Source organism: Erinaceus europaeus, chromosome 4 (assembly GCF_950295315.1).
Source record: "Erinaceus europaeus chromosome 4, mEriEur2.1, whole genome shotgun sequence".
Classification (NCBI taxonomy): domain Eukaryota; kingdom Metazoa; phylum Chordata; class Mammalia; order Eulipotyphla; family Erinaceidae; genus Erinaceus; species Erinaceus europaeus.
In genome coordinates, this window is record NC_080165.1 from 32,373,827 (window position 1) to 32,398,422 (window position 24,596).

Sequence of the window (24,596 nt, forward strand, 5' to 3'; positions counted from 1 at the left end):
AACAACAATAATAACTACAACAATAAAACAAGGGCAACAAAAGGGAAAAAATAAATAAAAAAAAAAATAAAAAAAAAAAGATAGAAAGTCTGGTCTATATCTATTATTGTTTATCAGTGTTCAAAAAGATTTTATTTACATTTATTGGTGGGGAGGGAAACTCTATAGTCTAAATAACATTATTGTTATGAAAAGAACTAAATTTGAATGTCTATTAGGGCTGGAAATCTAGTTTACTATAGTGGAAAGAACTGTAGTTTAAAATATCCTTCAAGAAAAAAAACTGGCTTAAGAAAGGAACTAAATTTGAATGCCTATTAAGGCTGCTATTCTAGTTTACTATAGAGAAAAAACTGTAGTTTAAAATACCCTTCAAGAAAAAGAAAATCGCTTTAAGGCAATAACTCTAGGGAGTTGGGCAGTAGCGCAGCAGGTTAAGCACATGTGGCACGAAAAGCAAGGATCAGTGTAAGGATCCTGGTTCGAGCCTCAGGCTCCCCACCTTCAGGGGAGTTGCTTCACAAGCGGTGAAGCAGGTTTGCAGGTGTCCATCTTTCTCTCTCCCTCTCTGTCTTCCCCTCCTCTCTCCACTTCCCTCTGTCCTATCTAATGATAACAACAACAACAACAAGGGCAACAAAAGGGAAAATAAATAAATAAAAGAAAATAACATAGTTATAATTCTTTTTTTACTTATCCTGCACTGAAAAAAGAGAACAGCCCAACTTTACAAATAAACTTTTAGCATATGACTGACCAGAGTCCAACACATAAGAGAGGAGACTTTATTAAAAAGTACAGACGGGCGTGGGAGGGGGGGGGGTTGTCTGGCGGTAGCTCAGTGGGTTAAGCACACGTGGCACAAAGCGCAAGGACCCGCGGGAGGATTTTGGTTTGAGCCCTGGACTTCCCACCTACAAGGGAGTTGCTTCACAGGCGGTGAAGCAGATCTGCAGGTGTCCATCTTTCTCTCCCCCTCTATGTCTTCCCCTCCTTTCTCTATTTCTCTCTGTTCTATCCAACAACGACATCAATAACAATGATAATAATAACCACAACAATGGTAAAACAACCAGGGTAACAAAAGGGGGAAAAATGACCTCCAGGAGCAGTGGATTCCGAACCCCAGCAATAACCGTGGAGGAAAAAAAAAATTACGGGACCACAGGGGAAGAGCGGGTTTAGAGTCTAGAAATGAATTGAGTAGCTAACCCATATTTACAGCCACCCCCCCCCCCAATTGAAGTGAGGATGATTTGAGCCAATGGTTTTCTCTTTCTTTCTTTTAAATAAAGTTTTTTTTTTCTTTTCCTTACCAGCAGTTGTGTGTGATTTTAAGTTTTCAAATACAGTATTTTCAAGCCTCACAAAACAGACCAGGAAAGTGAGGTTACAGAGCTCCTGGTACAGAAGACAGACAGAGGGTCAGGGGGTCCCAGAGACAGGCATGCAAAGAAGGGCTTCAGGGAAAACAGAGTAAAGGCCAAAAGGCCTAGCAATTACCCAGGGAATTCAAGCCCTGACCAAACAAACCACTTTAACTACATTTTTTGGAGAGTTTAATTTTAAAGCCTCTCATGGTGAAAAGGGACTCTGACAAATTCCCTTAACTGTTTATTTCACTTTACCAGAACTGAATGGAAATCATTCAACTTCAGCCTTCTATGTGCACAACAGAGGTTAATTTATATTACCCTTGGCAGAAGAGGGAACCCACACTCTAGATACTGCTCTTTGGAAGGGCAAGGCAGGCATATGCACATCCTGTAGGCTACTTAGAAGCTAAACCTGAAGTGAAACATAGTGCTTTCTGCAAAGCTCCAGGACCCCGTTCAGGCCCGCATTTTCCACGTGCAGGGAGGAAGCTTCACCAGCAGTAAAGTAGTGCAGCATGTGTCTCTCCCTCTTTATCTCTCCCTTCTCTACCTCTATCCTGAAAAGAAAGAGTGGGGGAGCCACAAGGAGTGGTGCATCATGCAGGTACAAAGCCCTAATGATAAAATAAACAAATAAAGTAATTAAATTTAAAAGTAGGGGAGAGAGTATACTGGACATTAATATGGGACATCCTTGCACCAAAACCAAATGTTTATGAGTGTGTGTGTGAGTGGGGTTTTTTTTGTTTGTTTGTTTGTTTGCTTTTTGCCACGGAAAAATTTTAGAATAGTAACAATATACTCAAAAATCAAACCTCTACTACAACAATAAGACAACAAGGGCAACAAAAGGGAATAAATAAATAAATATTTTTTTAAAAAATCAAACCTTTAAGAAGCAGTACCCTGAAACATTTAGTAAATTCCTACAAAGAACTGAAGAACTACTGACAGGTACAATTCATATATTATCCAATCTTTCCCACAGTCGGAGAGCAAATCATCTCCAGTGCAACAAGGAAGACGTAAGGTTAGAGAAATGTGGCTTTTTCCACTGGAGAGGTGGCTTAGTGGGTAGGGAATAATGAAATGAGTAAATTGCAGGCTTGTGACTGCACCTTGGCAGACTACGATTGTAACCAATCAGCCCCTTTGACTCTTTTTTTGCTTTGTAGCCAATCAATCAGAGCGCACCCATTTCATTCCTGCTCTGTAACCAATCAGCTTGTACCATGCCCAAATGGAAAAGGGTAAAAGCTGCTTCAACCCACCTTATTCTGCTATGGTGAAATAAATGTAACTGCCTGCCCTGCACAGTGGCTACCTCTGAGCTGTAACACTCAGAGCTGAAGCACTCCGAACTGAAACACGGATGTCTCCCTAACAATAAGACTTGCGCAGCTGGTAAAGCTCAGTTGGCGCAAAGCGCAAGGACCAGCATGAGAATACTAGTTCGAGCCCCCAGGACCCCCACCTGGCAGTGAAGCAGGTTTTCAGGTGTCTTTCTCTCCCTCTCTCTGTCTTCCCCTCCTCTCTCGATTTCTCTCTCTCCTATCCAACAATGACATCAATAACAACAATAATAATAACTACAATTTTTAAAAATAAGGGCAACGAAAAGGGGAAAATAAATGAAAAATATATACAGAAAGTAAATAAATAAAAATGGAGCTCATTGAACATAAACTCTGCTCCCTCAGCCCTGTCATATATCTGACAGTCCTGAAAGTTCTGTGAAGTCTTGGAAGCTCTTTGAGGTCTGCGCTTGAGGAACTTAAATCCCTCTGGCTATAGTGAGGACAAAACCCCATCACTGGGAACCAGCGTGAGCCCTCAGGGTCACATGGTTCCGTGCTCCTTCCTGTGGGACCACATACCACATTCACAGACATAATGACAGAACTCAGCAGAACAAGTGCCCTAGACACCAGCCTCCCTGTGGATGGCATAGAAACACACAGTACTGGGGAGTCGGGCGGTAGCGTACCGGGTTAAACGGACGTGGTGCAAAGCTCAAGGACCGCATAAGGATCCAGGTTCGAGCACCCTGCTACCCACCTGCAGGGGAGTCGCTTCACAGGCAGTGAAGCAGGTCTGCAGGTATCTATCTTCCTCTCCCCCTCTCTGTCTTCCCCTCCTCTCTCCATTTCTCTCTGTCCTATCCAACAATGATGACATCAATAACAACAACAATAATAACTACAACAACAATTAAAAAAAACAAGGGTAACAAAAAGGGCAAATAAATATAAAAAAAAAATAAAAAAAAAAAAGGAAGAAACACACACACACACACTGACCCATGAGAGGTCAAGGGAGGCAAACAGGAGGTCCGACCACCAGGCCCACAACCTCCACATTCTTTCTTTTTTTTTAAATTTTTTAATTATTTATTTTCCCTTTTGTTGTCCTTGTTTTTATTGTTGTTGTAGTTATTATTGTTGTTATTGATGTCGTTGTTGTTAGGACAGAGAGAAATGGAAAGAGGAAGGGAAGACGGGGGAGAGAAAGACACCTACAATCCTGCTTCACCGCTTTTGAAGCGACTCCCCTGAAAGTGGGGAGCCAGGGGCTTGAACCGGGATCTTTAAGCCAGTCCTTGCACTTTGCGCCCCCTGTGCTTAACCCACTGCACTACCGCCTGACTCCCTCCACATTCTTTCTTTTCTGCAGGTATTCTGTTTTCTTTTTTCTTCCCACCTTCACCAACAAAGGCTTCTTTCCTTTGCTGATGTAGTTCTTTAGATCTTGGGAAGCCATCTGAATTCTAGGAAGTGGCCCCAGAACCAAATCAGAATTGTTTCTTTGTGGCAAGTGAGGCAGGTATCACCCGTCAGTTCTGAAAGCTTCAAATCTAAGGACCACATTGTCAATAAGACAGGTCCATAAGAAGTAGTCCTTCTTGTCCATTTGGCACTGACCACTGACTGAGAGGGAAAGCAGAGAGTAAATTTGTACCTGGGCCCGGAGTGGACCTTTCTCCTAATTGGCACTCACCATGGCTGAGGCAGAGGGACATCTTACATTTCTCTGGGATGCAATCAGAGAGCAGAAGTGGGTCAGAAATGAAAAAGTACAAGCTAATTGGACATTGGTGGTTCAAACCACCACAAATTCTTTTCTGTGATATGTCTGTCCTTCAGTGCATCTGTGAGAAGGCCATGCAGGAATCCTGTTCTAACAGGCTTCCAGGAGACCTGCCACCTCTTAAAGGATTTGCAATGTCTAGGCAATTGTGTTTGTTTTGTATTTTTAAACCCAGTGACCCTGGCCACACTTGCCTGGGGCCACTTGGGGCCTAAATAGAGGGCAAAGCAACAGAGCCCAGGAAGCTAGGTTGAAGTGGAGAGCCAGACTGCTGGCAGACTTGATGTGAAGTAACTCTGGTTCCCATCAGGGATCTCTGGGCTCAGGTGACGCCCCCATTCCCAGCAGAGCAGCTCAGAATGAATCATTTGAGGGTGTCCTTGAAAATGGCATCCTTGGGCAGAAGGCACCTCTGAAGCAGACTTTTAGAAAAGAAGCAGAGAGAAGGGAGTCGGGCGATAGCACAGCGGTTTAAGCGCACGCACGTGGCATGAAACACAAGGACCAGCCTAAGGATCCTGATTTGAGCCCCCAGCTCTCCACCTGCAGGGGAGTCGCTTCACAGGTAGTGAAGCAGGTCTGCAGGTGTCTGTCTTTCTCTCCCCTCCCCCCCGTCTTCCCCTCCTCTCTCCATTTCTCTCTGTCCTATCTAACAAAGATGATATCAATAACAACAATAATAACTACAACAACAATAAAAAAGAGAAGAAAATAAGGGAAAATAGGGAAAATAAATAAATATTAAAAAAAGAAGAAGAAGAAGAAGCAGAGATAAGGTTTGGGGCTTGGATATGGCAACGATCTGATGGGGTCACCAGAGCATTGGGACTTCTACCTGGTTTATAATTGGCAAGCTCACTTGTGAGCTGGCTAATCTGAGCATATTCCATAGCTGTACTCCAATTTCTTTGTCTATAGAATGAAAGCATGGGCCTGGGAATCTTTATGGTGCTTTAAATTGTGGGTTGTATTCCAAGGAAGAACTTACAAATGAAAGGGAAAAAAAAGTTGTGTGTTGCTCTCATTTTGAAAGTAAACAAAGTTAAAGATGGAAACTTTCAATTGGAGGGGGCCAGGTGGTAGGTAGCCCACCGGATTAAATCCGAATGGTATGAAGCGCAAGGACCTGTGCAAGGATCCCGGTTTGAGCCCCCGGCTCCCTACCTGCAGGTGTCTCTGTTCTCTTCCTCTCTATGTCCCCTTCCCCTCTCAATTTCTCTCTGTCCTATCCAATAAAAAAAAAAGAAAAGAAAAGAAAAATGGCTGCCAGGAGCAGTGGATTCGTAGTGCTGGTACTGAGTCCCAGCGATGACCCTGGAGGCAAAAAAAAGAGAGAGAGAGAGAGAGAAAGAAACTTTGAACAGGTGCATAGTATTAATAAAATGCTCAGGTTGCCACTTAAGTTTAGTTTATAATATTTACTCTTGATTTCACACCATCATACTGAACGAAGAATTGAGGTTAATGTTTAATACTCAGAAAATACTCTCAGCCCTGCTGTGACAGCTACAGCATATGAAGTGACATACAGCCACAGTCAGACACATCGGTAAACACAGCTGCTGCAAAGATCTTTGAAATATCACTTTTTCAACAATATTTATACACCTTTCCCATATTTGGGAGCTACTCTCTCCCCTGATCCAGCTTTCTGATTCTTTTTCCAGCCATGACATCATCTCCCCAGGCAATAACTTGAATCCACCTGCATAACAGATTTCAGGCTCAGGGAAAAAAAAAACTAGTATAGCCACAGGCCCTTTGGAATATAACTAAAATAGGCTTACTTGCTGTCTATAAAACAGAGATACCCACTCCCCAACTCTTCATCTGCACTATTCTAGCCTTTAGGTTCATGATTAGTCAGCAATTTGTTGGGCTTTATATGTTAATTTGCTTTTCAGTCAACAGGTTCCAGATGTTAGCGTGATGCCAACCAGACTTCCCTGGACAGACAACCCCACCAATGTGTCCTGGAGCCCCGATTTTCCAGAACCCCGCCCCACTAGGGAAAGAGAGAGGCAGGCTGGGAGTATGGATTGACCTGTCAACACCCATGTTCAGCGGGGAAGCAATTACAGAAGCCACACCTTCCACCTTCCGCATCCCATAATGACCTTGGGTCCATACTCCCAGAGGGATAAAGAATAGCAAAGCTATCAGGGGAGGGGATGGGATACAGAGTTCTGGTGGTGGGAATTGTGTGGAGTTGTATCCCTCTTATCCTATGGTTCTGTCAGTATTTCCTTTTTATAAATAAAATAAAAATAAATTAAATAAATTTCAAAAAGAAATATCACTTTTTCCTTTTACTATTGCTTAAGCACTTTGCGACTTAAGTTTACGCAACTTCAATCATGAAAACAAAAATCAAGAGATGTACATACCAGGAATCCTATTGAGTGTCACCCAGAAATGCTCGTCAGGACTGTAGGTATCCTTGGACCAAGACAAGAGGTCCAGTGAACGCTGGTCTTGAAGGACAAAGACAGCAAAATCCCTGGTGAGGGCCACATAGGCTGTGCCAAAGTAGATTGTCATGTTGTGAGGAGGTGGGGTCTTTAGTTGTACTGTTTTATGCACATAGGAAGTTTTGTCACTCAGTATTTCCCGGTGAATATATTTTGTCCTTCCGACAGCATGAGCAGGAGGCAGCACTCCCGGGGTGATGTTTCTCCCTTTGAACACTTTCAGGTGCTGGATTATTTCCTTGTTGGTCTTGAGGGGGAAGTCTTGCCCACAGGTGTTGAGGACATACTTCCAGGGCACCTCAGAGGCCACCAGGTCCTTCAGGCAGTTCAGGTCAGCCTGCAGCCGGGAGAATCCCCCATAGACCACGGATTCCGTCTTTGAAGCCAGAAAGGCGTTGGGGAAGCACCTCAGCATCCTTCCCACGGCCTCTTTGAGTTCAGCCCTCGCCTTTCCATCCACATGAACACAGTACACGTTCTGGGGCATGTAGATGGCTCTAAAGAGCCTCTCAAAAGTGCTAAAGTCCTTGTGGATGGTCACTGTATAAGCCAGAGGGAAGTCAGCCTCCTCTGTGGAGAGCGCTTCTGTGAAGTAGTGAGCCTGAGCCAGATACTCAGAACAAGTAGCCTCACCAACGGGAGTCCTCAGGGCGTTCTCTCCTGGGTTAAACACCTTTCCCTCAGAGATCTGGTGACAGACTTCAGTTAAGACTGAAGCATTGGACAGAGATGCCCGCAGAAAACGTTTGTTCTCCCAGAGTTTGTTATTGTAAACAAATACAAAAATCAGAGCAGTAAGAAGAGACACGGTGAAAAGACAGTGCTTCCAAGAGCGCATTATTCAAAGTCAAGAGTCACTGTCTCCTGAGGTCTGGTCAAAGTGCAGACACTTTACTTACATTCTTTCCAGAACTCACAAGTGTCTTCTGGGAGGGTGCCTCCTGGTGGTGTCCCTGTCCTCCTCCTTCCTTCTCTCATTTGTGCCTGTCCGTCAACACATTTCCGGATTAGCTGATGACCTGTAGCCTGTTCCGACACACACACACACAAAAGGTGCTGTAGGAGGATGAGATTCTCCACAATCCCCTGTCAGTCCCCACCACAGCGTCACTGAGGGGCGGGGTGGCCCTTCTGCAAGTCATCTCTGTGAGCCGTGAACTTGACCAAAAGCTGGCAACTGCGTCTGCTCCTGCTTCCTGTTAATCATTGCGCTCAGCTGCCTGGTTTGTTTGCTTAACCCCAGTGACCAAGTCAAAGCCACAGATCCAGCCTAGTTTAGGAATCGGTGGAAAACTCTGACAGTGAGCACTGTGCTCACGCCAGCCACTCACCCCTCCTTTTCCCTGCCCCACATGTGACTGGGGGGTGTTGTCTCCAGAGTCTGTGCATGGTCACCACTCCAATTCTTTCCAGGGTTCTACTGTTTTTGCTACCTAGGGAGCACTAAAACAGGCTCAAGAGCAGGTGCACTGCTGCCCAGCTGTGAATAGTGAAGACCAGCTGAAAATATAGATACATACACGTGTCACCCAGCACTGTCCAGGGTAGAACTGACATCAGTGATGGCAGTTTATGTCACACAAACCCAAGGATCACCCGCCGTCTGGAGGTGGAGAGGGCCTCTATGAGTCACATTTTACTACCTTCATAGGTCAGTATCAGAACAAGAAAACATGAGTTAAGGGGCCGGGTGGTGGGGCACCTGGTTGAGTGCATATTACAGTGAACAAGGACCTGGGTTTGAGCCCCCAGTCCCCACCTGCAAGGGGAAAGCTTTGCAGGTGATGAAGCAGTGCTGCAGGTGTCTCTCTCCCTCTCTGTCACCCCCTTCCCTCTCAGCCTCTAGCCAATAAAGAAAGAAAGAAAATAAATAAGTCAGCAGCCATAGCTAACAGAGCTGGACAGTTGTCAACAAAGGTTCCCACTCACAAACACACACACAGACACACATGCTCATCTACACATACACTTCCATGCACACACTCACTCCTGCATACTCACATTCTCCATATATATATATATATATATATATATATATACACACACACACACAGAGGGCATTTGCTACCATTCACACTTACTCCCCACACCACTTGCTTACTCATTCATTCTCACAGACACACTCATACAGTAGTCACTCTTCCTTGGAAACCCTTTCCCTCCTCTCTCACTCCTTCTTGGAGCCACGTCAGCTGGGTCTCACATCTCGAATGGCACCACTGGTCTTGCTGGTAGTTGCCTGCATGTGGGTGTACAACTGAGTTGTGTTAGCCCCAGGCTCAAACCCTTATTTGGGTTTTCTGGACAAGCAAGTATTTGCTACTCACCGGTCTCATGCTTCTGTTTTCATCCCTCCTCCCTCCCACCCCCGTTTCCCTGATCACATTAGTGTGAGATTCCAAATACTAATGATTTGTAATCTGGCTTTGTATCTGTACATGTAGGCACACGGGATTAACTGTTCTTCCCATACATCTTCATTAGAAAGATAGTGTACTGGGAGTCAGGAGATAGCGCAGCAGGTTAAGCACACATGGCGCAAAGCCAAGGACTGGCTTAAGGATCCGGGATGGAGCCCCCCCCCCCCCCGGCTCCCCACCTGCAGGGGGGTCGCTTCACAGGCGGTGAAGCAGGTCTGCAGGTGCCTATTTTTCTCTCCCCCTCTCTGTCTTCCCCTCCTCTCTCCATTTCTCTCTGTCCTATCCAACAACAATGGCATCAATGATAACTACAACAATAAAACAAGGGCAACAAAAGGGAAGGAAGAAAGAAAGAAAGAAAGACAATATACCACATGCTTTTCACATCCTGTATCTCAGTTATCATGTGTCCAAAGACATACACATTTTGACTTTGCCAAGAACCCTGCAACCTGCACTTGAACTTCACGCTACAGTGTTGACATAGTGTAGTAACCCCACCCCCGCCCCACCTCCAGTCCTCTCTGGTCATTAATGACCACTGCTTGAGAACACACACTGGACTTGTTTTCCTACTTCAACTGAAAGTTGATGCACTGAGACACTGGCTCCAGGTCCAATTCATGAGCATCAGGGAATACTTTAGAATTGAATGATTCGAAAGTCAAGCGGTAGCACAGTGGGCTAAGCTCACATGGCTTGAAATGCAAGGACCAGACTAAGGATCCCGGTTGGAGCCCCCGGCTCCCCACCTGCAGGGGAGTCGCTTCACAAGCGGTGAAGCAGGTCTGCAGGTGTCTCTTTCTCTCCCCCCTCTCTGTCTTCCCCTCCTCTCTCCATTTCTCTCTGTCCTATCCAACAGCGACATCGATAACAACAATAACTACAATAAAACAATAAGGGTAAAAAGAGGGAATAAAATAAATATTAAAAAAATATATATATATATCATCTATGTCCATGTTAGAAAACAGAAGACAAATGGAAGATCTACACAAATGATCCTGGTTTTCTTTTCTGCTTTCTCTCCTTCTCCTCCCTGTTTCTGGATAGAGGTGAAAGACAAGAGTGGTAGAAAGACAAAGAGGAGAGACACCTGCAGCACTGCTCCACAACTCTTGAGGCTTCTCTCCTGCAAGTAGGGAGTAGGGGCTTGAACCTAGGTCCTTGGTCATGATAACGTGTATACCACTATGAGGTCACCCAAATTCTGGTTTCAATCTCAGGAATGCCTGCTGGCCTTCCAGCTTCTCTAAGACTGTTTGTCTCTGCCTCTCTCTCCTTATATATTTACATCGGTGACATTCAGTGCCCTGCTGCTTTGTTCTTGATATTTATTTATTTATTTATTGCAACTGTGCACCTCTTCCTGAATAATACTGACACGGACTCTGGAGTTAAAAGCAAAAACTAACAAACTATACCTGGGGCCTCACTTGGGAGGTGTTTTTTTTTTTTTTTTGCTATTGTTTTTTTCATGCATGTGACCCCCAGCTCCCACCATATTGCAGGAAGTTTCAATGTCCTTCCTTCTCTCCCTGTCTCTCTGTCTCTAGCTGGAAAAAAAAAAAAATCGGCCCAGAGTGGTGAAGCCTTGACAGAAACAAAAAAGAATGAAATAGGAAATGAAGAAAGGAGGAAAAAGAAAAGAAAAAGAAAACCAATGGGACCTTGCATCTGAGAGTCCAAGGCTTTATCCATTGCAGCTCCTCCTGGCCTGTGCCTCCCACTCCCATCCCACATGCTTCAGTGATGCTCCACTTCTCATTCTTCCCCTCCCCCCATGTTAATAAATGAATAAATCCCTAAGAGAAATGCAAATTTTGGCCCGAGGTTTATAGTTTGTAGAGTGTAAAAATCCCTTTCTGGGAGCAGCTGACCTGTTACATTCTTTTGCCTTTGTTGGACCGAGGCAGAACCAGGACACCTAGACCCTGGGCTAGGAAGTGGAGGCTGCACAGAGAAAACCTCCTAGGCCTACAGTATACCCCTAGGATGATTCTTCTCCATTTGCTGTACTTGCCCTTTGTGATTCTTGCATTCCTCTGCAGGGCATGCTGGCCTTCCCCCCTCATAAATATGCATGCTTTTCCTGGAATACACTCATATGCACAGACTGTCGCCTCACCCCAACAGTACTAAGCACTGAATCAGACCCCACTTCCTTTTTTGAAACTTGCCAGCAAGTTTCCCAGCCCAAGTTGTTTTCATGCAAATAAATTCCTTACTTTCTCTATATGACAGCAGTTCCTGTGATTTATCTGAAGATACTCTCACCAGTGTGGTTTGTTTGTTTGTTTGTTTAATAATAGCAGGAAAGAGCCTGAAACAACAGTTAAAAGCCCTGTGTATCTGGGGTGGGGGTGGGGGGGTGGCAAAGAGTCATGACTGACAGAATCCCCAATTTGGAAGCCCTTGAGCTTCTGCGTAGTTTAACCAGAAACATTACAACACTCTCATGGGTGAATTTGAGAAAAAACAAACAAGAAAAGAAAAAAAAAAAAAAAAAACCTTCCATCTCATAGACAGCTAACTCCATAACTACTCGAGAGAGACCTCTAACCCCCATCTGTGCTTTATTATTACCTACCCCTTCTACACTCCTGCAATTTGAAAATCAAGTCCACAGTGGACTCCTGGTGGAGCTAGGTGGCCAGCAATGAACAGAGGCCTGAGGGCAAAACGCAAGGTAGATAAGCAGAGGGTGAGCTAAAGCCAGAGAGCTGACAAAGGCAAGAGAAAAGGGTTCTTCCCTAGCACTCAGAGGTAGAACTCTGCTCTCCAAGGGCACTTTCCAGTTGAAGATTAGTCCTAGATTATGTCTACAGGAGAAGTCTGAACCCAAGACCTCAGTTTTTCAAGACTTATTGATATTGAGGAAGAGGGAAGCCAGGGCATCTTTCTGGCCTGTGAGAGCAGCACAGATCTGCATATGAGGTGCAGATCCAACCCAGGGATTCATACAGGTCAGTCTCAGCCCCCACAGCTAACTTCCATCCGCCAACTCACACAGAAAGATTTCACATAGGTGAGACAGGAGTCAGTGAGAAGGGCCTAGTCCCAGGTCTAGGTTGACCAGCTCTCCTTTTCCAGTTCTGCCCTGTCTCCCAGGGCTCCATTCTTCATGTGAGGGATCCAGGTCACTGCTAAGAGCTAACAGCTGGAAGATGCTTAACTCCAAGAGTCCAAGGCCAACAAGCTCCCCACATAAGTTCTATTAGAGAGAAGTACAGAAGCTGCCCCTACCCTGCATGCATATCCCATTCACTCTCTCTCTCTCCCTCCCTCCCTCCCTCTCTCTCTTTCTCTCATTTATTCGATAGAGACAGCCAGAAATTGAGAAGGAAAGAAGTGATAGAGAGGGAGAGAGACAGACACCTGCAGCCCTGCTTCACTGCTTCTGAAGCTTTACCCCTACAGGTGGGGAGTGGGGGCTTGAACCTGGATCCTTGGGCACTGTAACTTATGGACTCAACCAGGTGCATTACCACCCGGCCCCTACTCCATACTTTCTCAAAGCTCACACTTCACAGAGAAGGCATGGGTACCCACTCCTACCACTGGATGGAGAGAGACCTTCCCCAGACACAATCAAAGACCCAAATTGAGAAAAATAAGGGAAACAAAAATGTAGCTTTGAATTTGGCAAAACCTGCTTCTGTCTTTAAATCTGGAAGATGAGTTGTAATGGAAATGCGAAACAACTTCATTGCTACCTAGATCATCTTGGGCTTGTTCTCTTCTTTTCTCTTTAAGTTTCCTTCATTACCAGATAAAATTCCTAATAAGGAATGACTAAGTAAAGTACATTTGAAATGTCGGATTGTGCCAAGTACCTTAATTCATGTCTGAAAACACCCCAACCCACCCCGTCCTTCCCGCTGGAGCATGAGAAATTGGTGCAAGGCATTATAGTAAGAAATTATTTAAAAAGTAACAGTTGTAACTAAATTGTGTCTGGATATGAGTGATTTAAGAAGAGGAACAAAAAATATCACCATCCTTAATAAGTACACCACACAACAAAATTGTTAACACACGTTATTCTTTGGAAAACCTCAGGGAATAAAAATCCTGTAGCACACTTACCCTTTCACTGTTGAAATTTGTATTCTGTGCCAGGCACCATGCTAGGTTCTGGAAATAAAAATAATAAAATAAAATAAAACTAGTGTGGCCTGTGTGAGCACAAGCCCATGGTCCTATAATACCTCTGGGACCAGTAAGTATATGATCAGTAAGTAGCCTTTGACAGCCCTCTCTCTGCCTACTCCCCAACCTCACCCCCAAGATTTCCCCAGCCCGCCCAATCTACCTCTTCTCCCTGGAAGGCTACAGTTGCCGTTGCCAGAAGCGTTCTCTCTCTCTGCTCTTACAGGTGAAGACATTAGCTGTAGTGTTTGCAAGTTGAATAATAAAAGCAGGAATGTGGAAGAGCAAAGTTCAGTTTGCTTTTAGTCCCACCCCTAAGGCTGGGTCTAGATACTCTGAGGCTGCCCTAAGGAGGAGGTGCCTGGCTCTGAGAGGTTTAGCCATGACGCCACCCCTGTGTCTTCCTCCTCTCATCTCCTCTGCTGGGGTCCTGTGCCCTGACTTGGAATTTTGGGAGAGGTTACTCTGTGTAGTAACTTTCCCTGGTGTCAGCATCTCCCAGTAGGATACTCTTAACATAGGTTCATATTCTGGGTTTTCCTAAGACTCCTCTGATTCACTTAAGTAACTCTGAGGTTACCCCAGGAGATGGAATTGTAGGTTTCCTTGGCAAACCTTTTTAAGTTTCTCCCTAAATTTAACTTAGTTTCAGGGTGAACACCCTAGCACTTCCAATCTAGTGTCAAGTTGTAATAGATTTTGAACTGGTTTCTTTGCAACTGCCTGGCCGCAAGGGAAAGGAAAGCATAATTCAACTGCGAGATTTAGGAGATACCCCAACCTGGAAATTCCAAGATTTCCTGATTTGCAAATCTTTTTCTGAGCCCCAAGATCTGCCTAGGTCAGGCAGATAGAGACTGTAGGCGCTTCCCACACACCATCCTGGAATGAATTCTGTTCTATACTTTAAGTGGTCAAGTGCTCTGTGTTTTTCCAGATTCTTCTCTCCTGAATGACTAGAAGCAATTTATAAAACTCATTGGAGGGCAGAGGAGATAGTACAATGGTTATGCAAAGAAACTCTCATGCCTGAGGCTCCAAAGTCCTAGATTCAATCTCCCCAACCACCTTAAGCCAGAGCTGAACAACACACTCTGGGGAAAAAAAAAAAAAAAAAAACTGAATGGAGGTCCAGCAAAATAGCTCACCTCAAATCAGGCACCAGATTTTCCATGTGTGCATCTTGGGTTCAAATCTAACCCTTAGGGAGTTTGGCAGTAGCACAGCGGGTTAAGCGGACGTAGTGCAAAGTGCAAGAACCCACAGAAGTATCCCGGTTAGAGCCCCCGGCTCCCCACCTGCACGGGAGTCCCTTCACAGGCAGTGAAGCAGGTCTGCAAGTGTCTATCTTCCTCTCCTCCTCTCTGCCTTCCTCTCCTCTCTCCATTTCTCTCTGTCCTAACAGCGACATCAATAACAACAATAATAACTACAACAACAATAAAAAGCAAGGGCAACAAAAGGGAAAATTAATTAATTAATTAAATTTAAAAAATAAAAGCTAGTCTCTACCACACTGAAGGAAGCTGTAATGCTGTGATTTCTAACTCTCTCTCTCACTCTGAAAAAGCTAGCCAGTAGCAGTGAAGTCCCAACAACGGGGGGGGGGGGGAATAAATTGAACAATAAGTAAAAATCGAGAGAGAGAGAGAGAGAGAGAGAGAGAGAGAGAATACAGGGGTAGAGACAACAAGATATGCCGGACCTTCTTAAAATCACTCCAGAAAATACAGAAAGAAATGCCATGCCTTTAAGTTCTCTCTCTCTCTCTCTCTCTCTCTCTCTCTTTCTCTTTGGAGGGGGGAGCATTATCACAGGGTTTCACTGCTCTAGGCTGACTTATTCAGATAGACAGAGATAGAGACAAGAGAGAATTGGAAGCACATGAAAGTTTTCTTCAGTCAGGTGGAGGCTGGGCCAAACTGGGTCATGCACTTGACCATGAAGTTTTATTATCATTATTTTTTTAATGCTGGGATTATGTGAATTTATACTACATACTGAATGAACTTTGATTGCTTCATAAAACTAAATTGTGGGAGTCAGGCGGTAGCACAGCGGGTTAAGCGCACGTGGCTCAAAGTGCAAGGATCAGCATAAGAATCCCAGTTCAAGCCCTTGGCTCCTCACCTGCAGGGGAGTCACTTCACAGGCAGTGAAGCAGGTCTGCAGGTGTCTATCTTTCTCTCCCCTCTCTGTCTTCCCCTCCTCTCTCCATTTCTCTCCGTCCTATCCAACAATGATGACATCAATAACAACAACAATAATAACTACAACAATTTTTAAAAGGGTAACAAAAGGGAAAATAAATAAATACTAAAAAACTAAACTGTTCCCTTTTTTGTGTTATGTATGTTTTTGTTTCTTTTTTTATTTTGTTTTATTTTATTTTTGAGAGAGATGCAGAGACAGAGAGAGAGAGAAACACCAGAGCACTGCCCAGCTCTGGCTTATGGTGGGCAGGGGATTGAACCTGGGACTTTGGAGCTTCAGACATGAGAGTATCTTTGCATAACCATCAGGCTATCTACCCTCTTCCCCCACCCTGTATGTTTGTTTCTTTGTTGGCTTGTGTTGTTTTGTTTTGTTTTTATCATTTCTGGGACTTCAGAATGACACAAATTAAATTCCAGTCAACCTATTTGTGAATCAGTTCAAAACTGGCCAAAAACTGATGAGCAGAGAAAAGGTTTACATTTTGAAAACTTGGTCTGAAATTTTAAGTTTCCTGGTTGTAGAACTGAAACACATGAACTTAAAAATAGAGAGAGAGAAAGAGAGAGAGAGAGAGAGAGAGCAAGAGGAAGGAACAGAACTGCAATTGCCTCTATGACTTCATGAGAATATAGTGGTTACTGATATGGGGGAAGGAGAGTCCCGGAGACATAAAATGTTGATGAGAGGATCAGTGTAGATCTGTATCCCTATAATTTTACAATCTGTGAACCACTAATACAATTTTAATTTTTTAAATATTTATTTATTCCCTTTTGTTGCCCTTGTTGTTTTATTGTTGTTGTAGTTATTATTGTTGTTATTGATGTCGTCGTTGTTGGATAGGACAGAGAGAAATGGAGAGAGGAGGAGAAAACAGAGGGGAGAGAAAGATAGACACCTGCAGACCTGCTTCACCGCTTTTGAAGCGACTCCCCTGCAGGTGGGGAGCCCGGGGGCTCGAACTGGGATCCTTATGCCGGTCCTTGTGCTTTGTCCACAAGCACTTAACCTGCTGTGCTATCCCCCAACTCCCTACTAATACAATTCTTTTTTTAAAAAAATATTTTATTTTATTTATTTATTCCCTTTTGTTGCCCTTGTTGTTTTATTGTTGTAGTTGTCGTTGTTGGATAGGACAGAGAGAAATGGAGAGAGGAGGGGAAGACAGAGGAGGAGAGAAAGAGAGACACCTGCAGACCCTGCAGGCGGGGAGCCGGGGTTCAAACTGGGATCCTTATGCCGGTCCTTGTGCTTTGCGCCACCTGTGCTTAACCCGCTGCACTACAGCCCGACTCCCACTAGTAAAATTCTTAAAAGAGAGCTAGTAGTTGAAAAGAAATCACAGCTGCATCTTTAATGATAGTAGATTTAGCCAAGGTCTTGTGTTAGGACATGAAGTTAACAGATGAATGTAAAGAAAAAGATTTCTTAGCATTTTCAAAAATTACCCAGAAATAAGAAAATTGACATACCGCATGTTTCCTTTTACCACAATAAGAAACAGATAATGGGGGTTATTTAAAAGAACTGCTTGACTCAAAAAAAAAAAAAAGTGGAAAGGACATATGTCTTTATATATATTATTTATTTATTATTATATATTTATTTATTTCCCTTTTGTTGCCCTTGTTGTGTTCTTATTGTTGTAGTTATTGTTTTTGATGTCGTCATTGTTAGGACAGAGAGAAATGGAGAGAGGAGGGGAAGACAGAGAGGGGGAGAGAAAGATAGACACCTGCAGACCTGCTTCACCGCCTGCAGGTGGGGAGCAGGGGCTGGACCCGGGATCCCTACTACAGTCCTTGCCCTTCGCACACTTGCGCTTAACCCGCTGCACTACCGCCCGACTCCCAGGACATATTTCATTACAGAATACTTTTGCTTTCCTACACGATGAACATTACTACTCTCCTTTTTAAAAATGTTTATTTATTTATTTATTCCCTTTTGTTGCCCTTATTGTTTTATTGTTGTAGTTGTTGTTGTTGTTGTTATTAATGTCGTCGCTGTTGGATAGGACAGAGAGAAATGGAGGAGGGGAAGACAGAGAGGAGGAGAGAAAGACACCTACAGACCTGCTTCACCGCTTATGAAGCGACTCCCCTGCAGGTGGGGAGCCGGGGGCTCGAACCGGAATCCTTCCACTGGTCCTTGCGCTTTGCGCCACCTGTGCTTAACTCGCTGTGCTACCGCCCAACTCCCTACTACTCTTCTGTATACATGTTCAAGTGGAGTCAGGTGCTTTTCCCAGGAACCAGAGATGAAAAATGCAGCACCTCTGAATTAATTGTAAATTCACTTAACATCTATCCAGAGTTCTAGCTCATAAAATAGAACCATGGTTGCCTTATCATTTAAATTTTAAATATATATTCCCTTTTATTTATGTATTTGTTTTATTTGATAAGACAGAGATTGAGAGGGGAAGGGAGATACATAAGGAGTGAGAAAGAGAGAAGCATGTAACACATGTTTCACCACTTATGAAACTTCACCCCTGGGGGCCTGGGCTGTAGGGCAGCGGGTTAAGTACAGGTGGTGCAAAGCTCAAGGACCCGCATAAGGATCCCAGTTCCAGCCCCCGGCTCCCCACCTGCAGGGGGGGGGGGGTCACTTCACAGGCGGTGAAACAGGTCTGCAGGTGTCTGTCTTTCTCTCCCACTCTGTCTTCCCCTCCTCTCTCCATTTCTCTCTGTCCTATCCAACAACAATGACAGCAATAACAACAATAATAACAACAATGATAAACAACAAGGGCAACAACAACAACAAAAGAAACTTCACCCCTGGAGATGGGGTCTGGGGCTTCCTTTGTCACTTTGCCCAAAACATCTACAAGCTACAGAATTCCTTAATCCTCAAATGTGATTTCTGCTCAAAGTCTTAAAGCCAGACTCAGTTCCATCTATGACTGTTCTCCACAGGGGTGAGGTAAGTGCTCAGGTAGAAAAAGCACTTTTAGGAATAACCCTGACTGGAGCCAGGTAGTGGCAGATCCAATAAAGTGCACACATTAGGGTGCCCAAGGACTTGGGTTCAAGCCCCTAGTCCCCAACCAATGGCAGTGGTGGAGCAATGATGTAGGTGTCTCTCCCTTTTTGTGTCTCTCTATCTTGTACTACCTCTCACCTATTTAAAAAAAAAAAAAAGTGCAGGGATAGATGGAATAATGGTTATGCAAAATAACTCTCATGCTTGAGGCTCCAAAGTCCCAAGTTCAAACCCCCCCCCAACACACACACCACCATAAACCAGAGCTGAGCTGTACTCTGGTTTAAAAAATGAATGAGTAATCTCTGGTAGCCTTTGTATGAATAGTAGGTGCAGGTGGTAAACTCCCAGCAGGTACACCAGGATGACAAGAACCTGGGCAGGAACCAAGATTACCCCTTTTCCACCCCACCTCCATCAACCTTCTTAATTGTTCTTCTCCACACTTGACAAGACAGCATCAAGATCCAGGGAAAATGGACCACCCACTGTAGAAAAAAGTTCATAATTTAGGGCAAAGTGAAGATGAATTTGCAGACATTTTGGAGTCAGCCATGGAAAAGAAAATGAATTCCTCTTTTTTGGTTGTAAAGAGACCAGTGATTCCCTACTCATCCACATCCCAGCCTCTGCTGTGACAGTGTAAGGGGACCATCAAAGGCAAAGGCTAGGCCAGGTGGTGGCTCACTTAGTCAAGCATAAGTGTTACAAAGTGCAAGGACCCAGGTTAACCCCCGCCCAAGTCCCCACTTGCAGGGGGAAAGCTTTGCGAGTAGTAGAGCAGTTGGGTGGTAGCGCAGGAAGTTAAACACAGGTAACGCAAAGCACAAGGACAGGTGTAAGGATCCTGGTTTGAGCCCCCGGGTCCCCACCTGCAGGGAAGTCACTTCACAAGCAGTGAAGTAGGTCTGTAGGTGTCTTTCTCTCCCCCTCTGTCTTCCCCTCCTCTCCATTTCTCTCTGCCATATCTAACAATAACAATGTCAATAACAACAATAATAATAACTACAACAATAAAACAACAAGGACAACTAAAGGGAATAAATAAATAAATATTAAAAAAGGTAGAGGCTTGTTTCTGCTTGGTTCTATACCACCTGGGCTCACATAACCTCTTAACAGGGGCTAGAACCCAGGTCTTTGTGCACCATAGCCTGTGCCCTCAACTGGTTGTGCCACCGCTCAGCCCCACTAATGTAGATTCTTTTTAAAAAATATTTTTATTTATTTATTTACAATTGGATAAAGACAGCAAGAAATTGAGAGGACAGGAGGAGATAGAGAAGATGAGAGACAGAGAGACACCTGCAGATGTTGGGTAGTATGCCAGCTACCCCTGGCTTCTGCTTAACCATATGCCTATATAGGGATTGAATTGATCCCATTCAAAGCTTTGGTCTATTTACATAAATCACTTTTACATTTATATAAAGCACCACACTCCCTCCAGAGCATTGATGGTTTAGTGGTAGAATTCTCACCTGCTCCATCCCCTCTCCTTGTCATACCCTGATCCTCTCCTTGTCACACCCTGATCTTCCACCAGTCACTTTTTACTCCACCCTCTCTATGTCAGATCCTGTTTCCACCCTACTTGGAGAGTATAAAAACAGCTGCTCTTCTGATTAAAGACACTTGGAAATTGCTTTCTGGCTCTGAGAGTTCCAGAGTGTATCTCCTGCGAAGTTAGTGCAGCACGAGTTCCTGATCCCTCTCCCACGCAACAGCCTAGATCAGCTCCAGTTGAGTTCTCTCCAACCCAGAGAGCACTAGCTCGGGAAGAAGCACCCTCAGGCTATCCCGGCATGCAGACCTGCTTCACCTCTGGTGAAACTTTCTTGGTACAGGTGGGGATAATATAGATTGTTAAAAGCAGAATTGTACCTCCTATGAATTGTAAATAAAGCAACAATGCAGTTCATTTTTTAAAAAATCTTTTTAAGGAGATTCTTTTTCTATTATCTTGATTTTTAGGATAGAGAGAGCCAGAAATTGAGAGGGAAAGAAGTAATACTTAGGGAGAGAGACAGAGAAACACCTGCAACACTGCTTAACCACTCATGAAGCTTTCCCCCTGCCGGTGAGGATCGGGGGCTTGAACCCAGGTCCTTGTGCACTGTAACATGTGTGTTCAACCAGGTGTGCCACCAGTCGGCCCCTCAGTTCACTTTTTTCCCTCTTTAAGTATGTTTTAAAAGGAAATATTTCAGAATGTGCACTGTTAGAAGTAGAAAGTAAGCATAGAACTCTTTTTTTCTTTCATTTTCTCTTTCTCTTATTAATATTATTATCATTTATCTTGTTATCAGGGTCGTCACTAGAATAGATGGTGAAGAACAGAGATGGAGAGAGTTAGAAAGGGAGAGAAAATGACAGAGAGAAGAGACACCACAGCACTGTTCCAACAATCATGAAGTTACAACTATTCACATGGTTCTATATGATGGCCAGTGGCTCAAACCTGGGTCCTCATACATGGTAACATGTGATCTGTGATCTGTACTGGGTAAGCTATTTTCTGGCCACTAGCATAGAGTGGTTGACTGTCTGATTGATTGATTTTTGCCAGAGAACTACCCAGCTCTGGCTTATGGTAGTGCTAGGGATTGAACCTGGCATCTTGGTGCATCAGGCATGAAAATCTGGCATACCCCACACCTATGGACATCTAATCTTTGATAAGGGGGCCCAAAGCATTAAATGGAAGAAGGAGGCTCTCTTCAATAAATGGTGCTGGGAAAACTGGGTTGTAACATGCAGAAGAATGAAATTGAACCACCTTATCTCACCAGAAACAAAAATCAACTCCAAATGGATCAAAGACCTGGATGTTAGACCAGATACAATCAAATACTTAGAGGAAAACATTGGTAAAACACTTTCCCACCTACACCTCAAGGACATCTTTGATGAAATAAACCCAATTGCAAGAAAGACTAAAGCAGAAACAAACCAATGGGACTACATCCAATTGAAAAGCTTCTGCACATCCAAAGAAACTATCACACAAACAAAGAGACCCCTCACAGAATGAGAGAAGATCCTCACATGCCATACATCAGACAGGAAACTAATCACTAAAATATATAAAGAGCTCTCAGCAAACTTAGCACCAAAAAAGCAAATGACCCCATCCAAAAATGGGCAGAGGATATGAACAAAACATTCACCTCAGAGGAGATCCAAAAGGCTAACAAACATGAAAAACTGCTCCAGGTTGCTGATTTTCAGAGAAATGAAAATTAAGACAACATCGAGATACCACCTCACTCCTGTAAGAATGGCATACATCAAAAAGGACAGCATCAACAAATGCTGGAGAGGCTGTGGGGACAGAGGAAGCCTTTTGCACTGCTGGTGAGAATGTAAATTGGTCCAGCCTCTGTGGAGAGCAGTCTGGAGAACTCTCACAAGGCTAGACATGGACCTTTATGACCCAGTAATTCCTCTCCTGGGGTTATACCCAAGGACTCCATAACACCCAACCAAAAAGATGTGTGTACTCCTATGTTCATAGTAGCACAATTCATAATAGCTAAAACCTGGAAGCAACCCAGGTGCCCAACAACAGATGAGTGGCTGAGAAAGCTGTGGTATATATACACAATGGAATACTATACAGCTATGAAGAACAATGAACCCACCTTCTCTGACCCATCTTGGACAGAGCTAGAAGGAATTATGTTAAGTGAGCTAAGTCAGAAAGATAAAGGTGAGTATGGGATGATCCCACTTATCAACAGAAGTTGAGAAAGAAGATCTGAAAGGGAAACTAAAAGCAGGATCTGACTAAATTGAAAGTAGGGCACCAAAGTAAAAACCCTGTGGTGAGGGGGAAGGTAGACATTCGGCTTCCTGGGCCAGTGGGGGGTGGGGGTGCTTGGGTGGGATGGGACACAGTCTTTTGGTGGTGGGAATGGTGTTTACGTACACTCCTAGTAAAATGTAGTCATATAAATCACTAGTTAATTAATATGAGGGGGAAAATTAATTGTATGTCTCGAAGTTTTTAAAACACAGACTGAGTCTTTTTAATATAAAGGCTGTGTATCTGATATGTGGACTCTCTCAAAAGCCTAGACCAAGTAGATCAGAAGCAACCAGTGGCACAGCTATATAAGATACTAGGTACTATACAGCAATCCCTAACAGAAGGACTTTTCAGAGTTAACCCAATTACCAAATAATGTGATGATAACATTAACTATTCATTGTCTTTTTGAACCCTAAGACAGCAGGAACCTCACATCTCCACTATAGAGCCTATATTTCCCCCAGTCCTTGGATAGGACAGGGCCCACTTTCCCACATGCCTCTCCCAATCCATATCAAATAACATTGCATCTGCCAATCGCAACCTAATCAACGCAGCGATTGCCACCTCAACATGCTTCAGCTCAGACTGTGTCCAGAGACTTCAGGTGTGGAATGACAACCCTTCAGCTTCATTGCTCAGGTGAGATCTTTCCTTTCACAATATTCTCTAATTCCATCCCAGGTGGATTACTTTCTAACAAAGTTCCAAAACCTACATGTAGAGTAGGTTCTGTGAGAGAGGGCATATGTTCACACGTATCTATAAACTAGTGCAAAATATATACCTGAAAGCAGAAGTACACTAGAGTTTGCAGTGAGTACCTCCCTAACACTTCCTCTCCACTATTCCAAGCTTTGGGTCCATGATTGCTCAACAATTTGTTTGGCTTTGTATGTTAACTCCCTTTTCAGCTACCAGGTTCCAGATGCCATCAGGATGCTGTCCAGGCTTCCCTGGATTGAAGACCCCACCAGTGTGTCCTGGAGCTCCGCTTCCCTAGAGACCCACCCTACTAGGGAAAGAGAAAGGCAGACTGGGAGTATGGATCAACCAGTCAATGCCCATGTTTAGCGGGGAAGCAATTACAGAAGCCAGACCTTCCACCTTCTGCAACCCACAACGACCCTGGGTCCATACTCCCAGAGGGATAGAGAATGGGAAAGCTATCAGGGGAGGGGATGGGATATGGAGATTGGGTGGTGGGAACTGTGTGGAGTTGTACCCATCCTACCCTATGGTTTTGTTAATTTACCCTTTTTATTCTTAAATAAAAAAATAAATTAAAAAAAAAAGAAAATCTGGCATAATTATCATGCTAGCTCCTCAACCCTAGAATCTAACTCTAGGGGCTAGGCAGTGGTACACCTTGTAAAGTGAAGGTGCTACAATCCTTAAGGACCTGTCTTCAAGCCCTCAGTCCCCACCTACGGAAGTGAAACTTCATAAGTAGTGAAGCAGTGTCTCTCTCTTTCTCTTTCCCTATCACCCCTTCCTTCTAGATTTCTCTGTCTCTATCAAATAAATTTTAAAAAATATTATTACTTTAAAAGAAAAAGACCTGCCAGGTGCTGGTACACCTGGTTGAGCGAACATGTTACAATGTACAAGAACCCGGGTTCCAGTTCTCAGTCCCCATCTGCAGGGAGAAAGCTTTGCAGAGTGGTGAAGCAGTGTTGCAGGTGTCTCTCTGCCTCTCTCCCTCTCTTCCTCCCTCTACCCTCTAGATTTCTGGCTGTCTCTATCCAATAAATAAATAAAGATAATTAAAAAATGAAAAAGAGACCAGTAGGACAAATGGAGATGTGAGTTTTGTAGCCATTCATTTCTTTTCCAAATGTAGTTTTAGCATGGTAACTTCTGGCAGAGTATTGATACGCTGAACTGAATTTATTGACTTCAAGTCACCCCTCCTTTGTCAGAGCCTTCCTTGGCCCTGGAGGGAGGAGGTCATCTGAGGGTTAATGAGGTGGGCTAGAACTCTGTCTCCAAGAGTGGTTTATGCAAAGAGCAGTTACTGATTTGGGGGAAAGGTGGGTCCTGGTGATGGCACACCCAGTGAAACACA

At 44.0% G+C, this 24,596-nt stretch overlaps 1 protein-coding gene across 2 annotated transcripts in view; it reads right to left on the bottom strand.

Moving 5' to 3' along the window:
• LOC103114578 (N-acetyllactosaminide beta-1,6-N-acetylglucosaminyl-transferase-like) overlaps positions 1-13,781 on the bottom strand; it is a 26,746-nt gene extending 12,965 nt beyond the window's left edge. For both annotated transcript variants that reach the window (XM_060189175.1, XM_007524273.3), the window contains exons 1-3: positions 13,670-13,781; positions 13,444-13,491; positions 6,851-7,960 (exon numbers count right to left, since the gene is read on the bottom strand). In XM_060189175.1, the coding sequence (XP_060045158.1) occupies positions 6,851-7,772 (922 nt within the window). In that variant the 5' untranslated portion in view covers positions 7,773-7,960; positions 13,444-13,491; positions 13,670-13,781. The remainder of the gene's footprint in view (positions 1-6,850; positions 7,961-13,443; positions 13,492-13,669) is intronic.
• Positions 13,782-24,596: the final 10,815 nt, after the last annotated feature.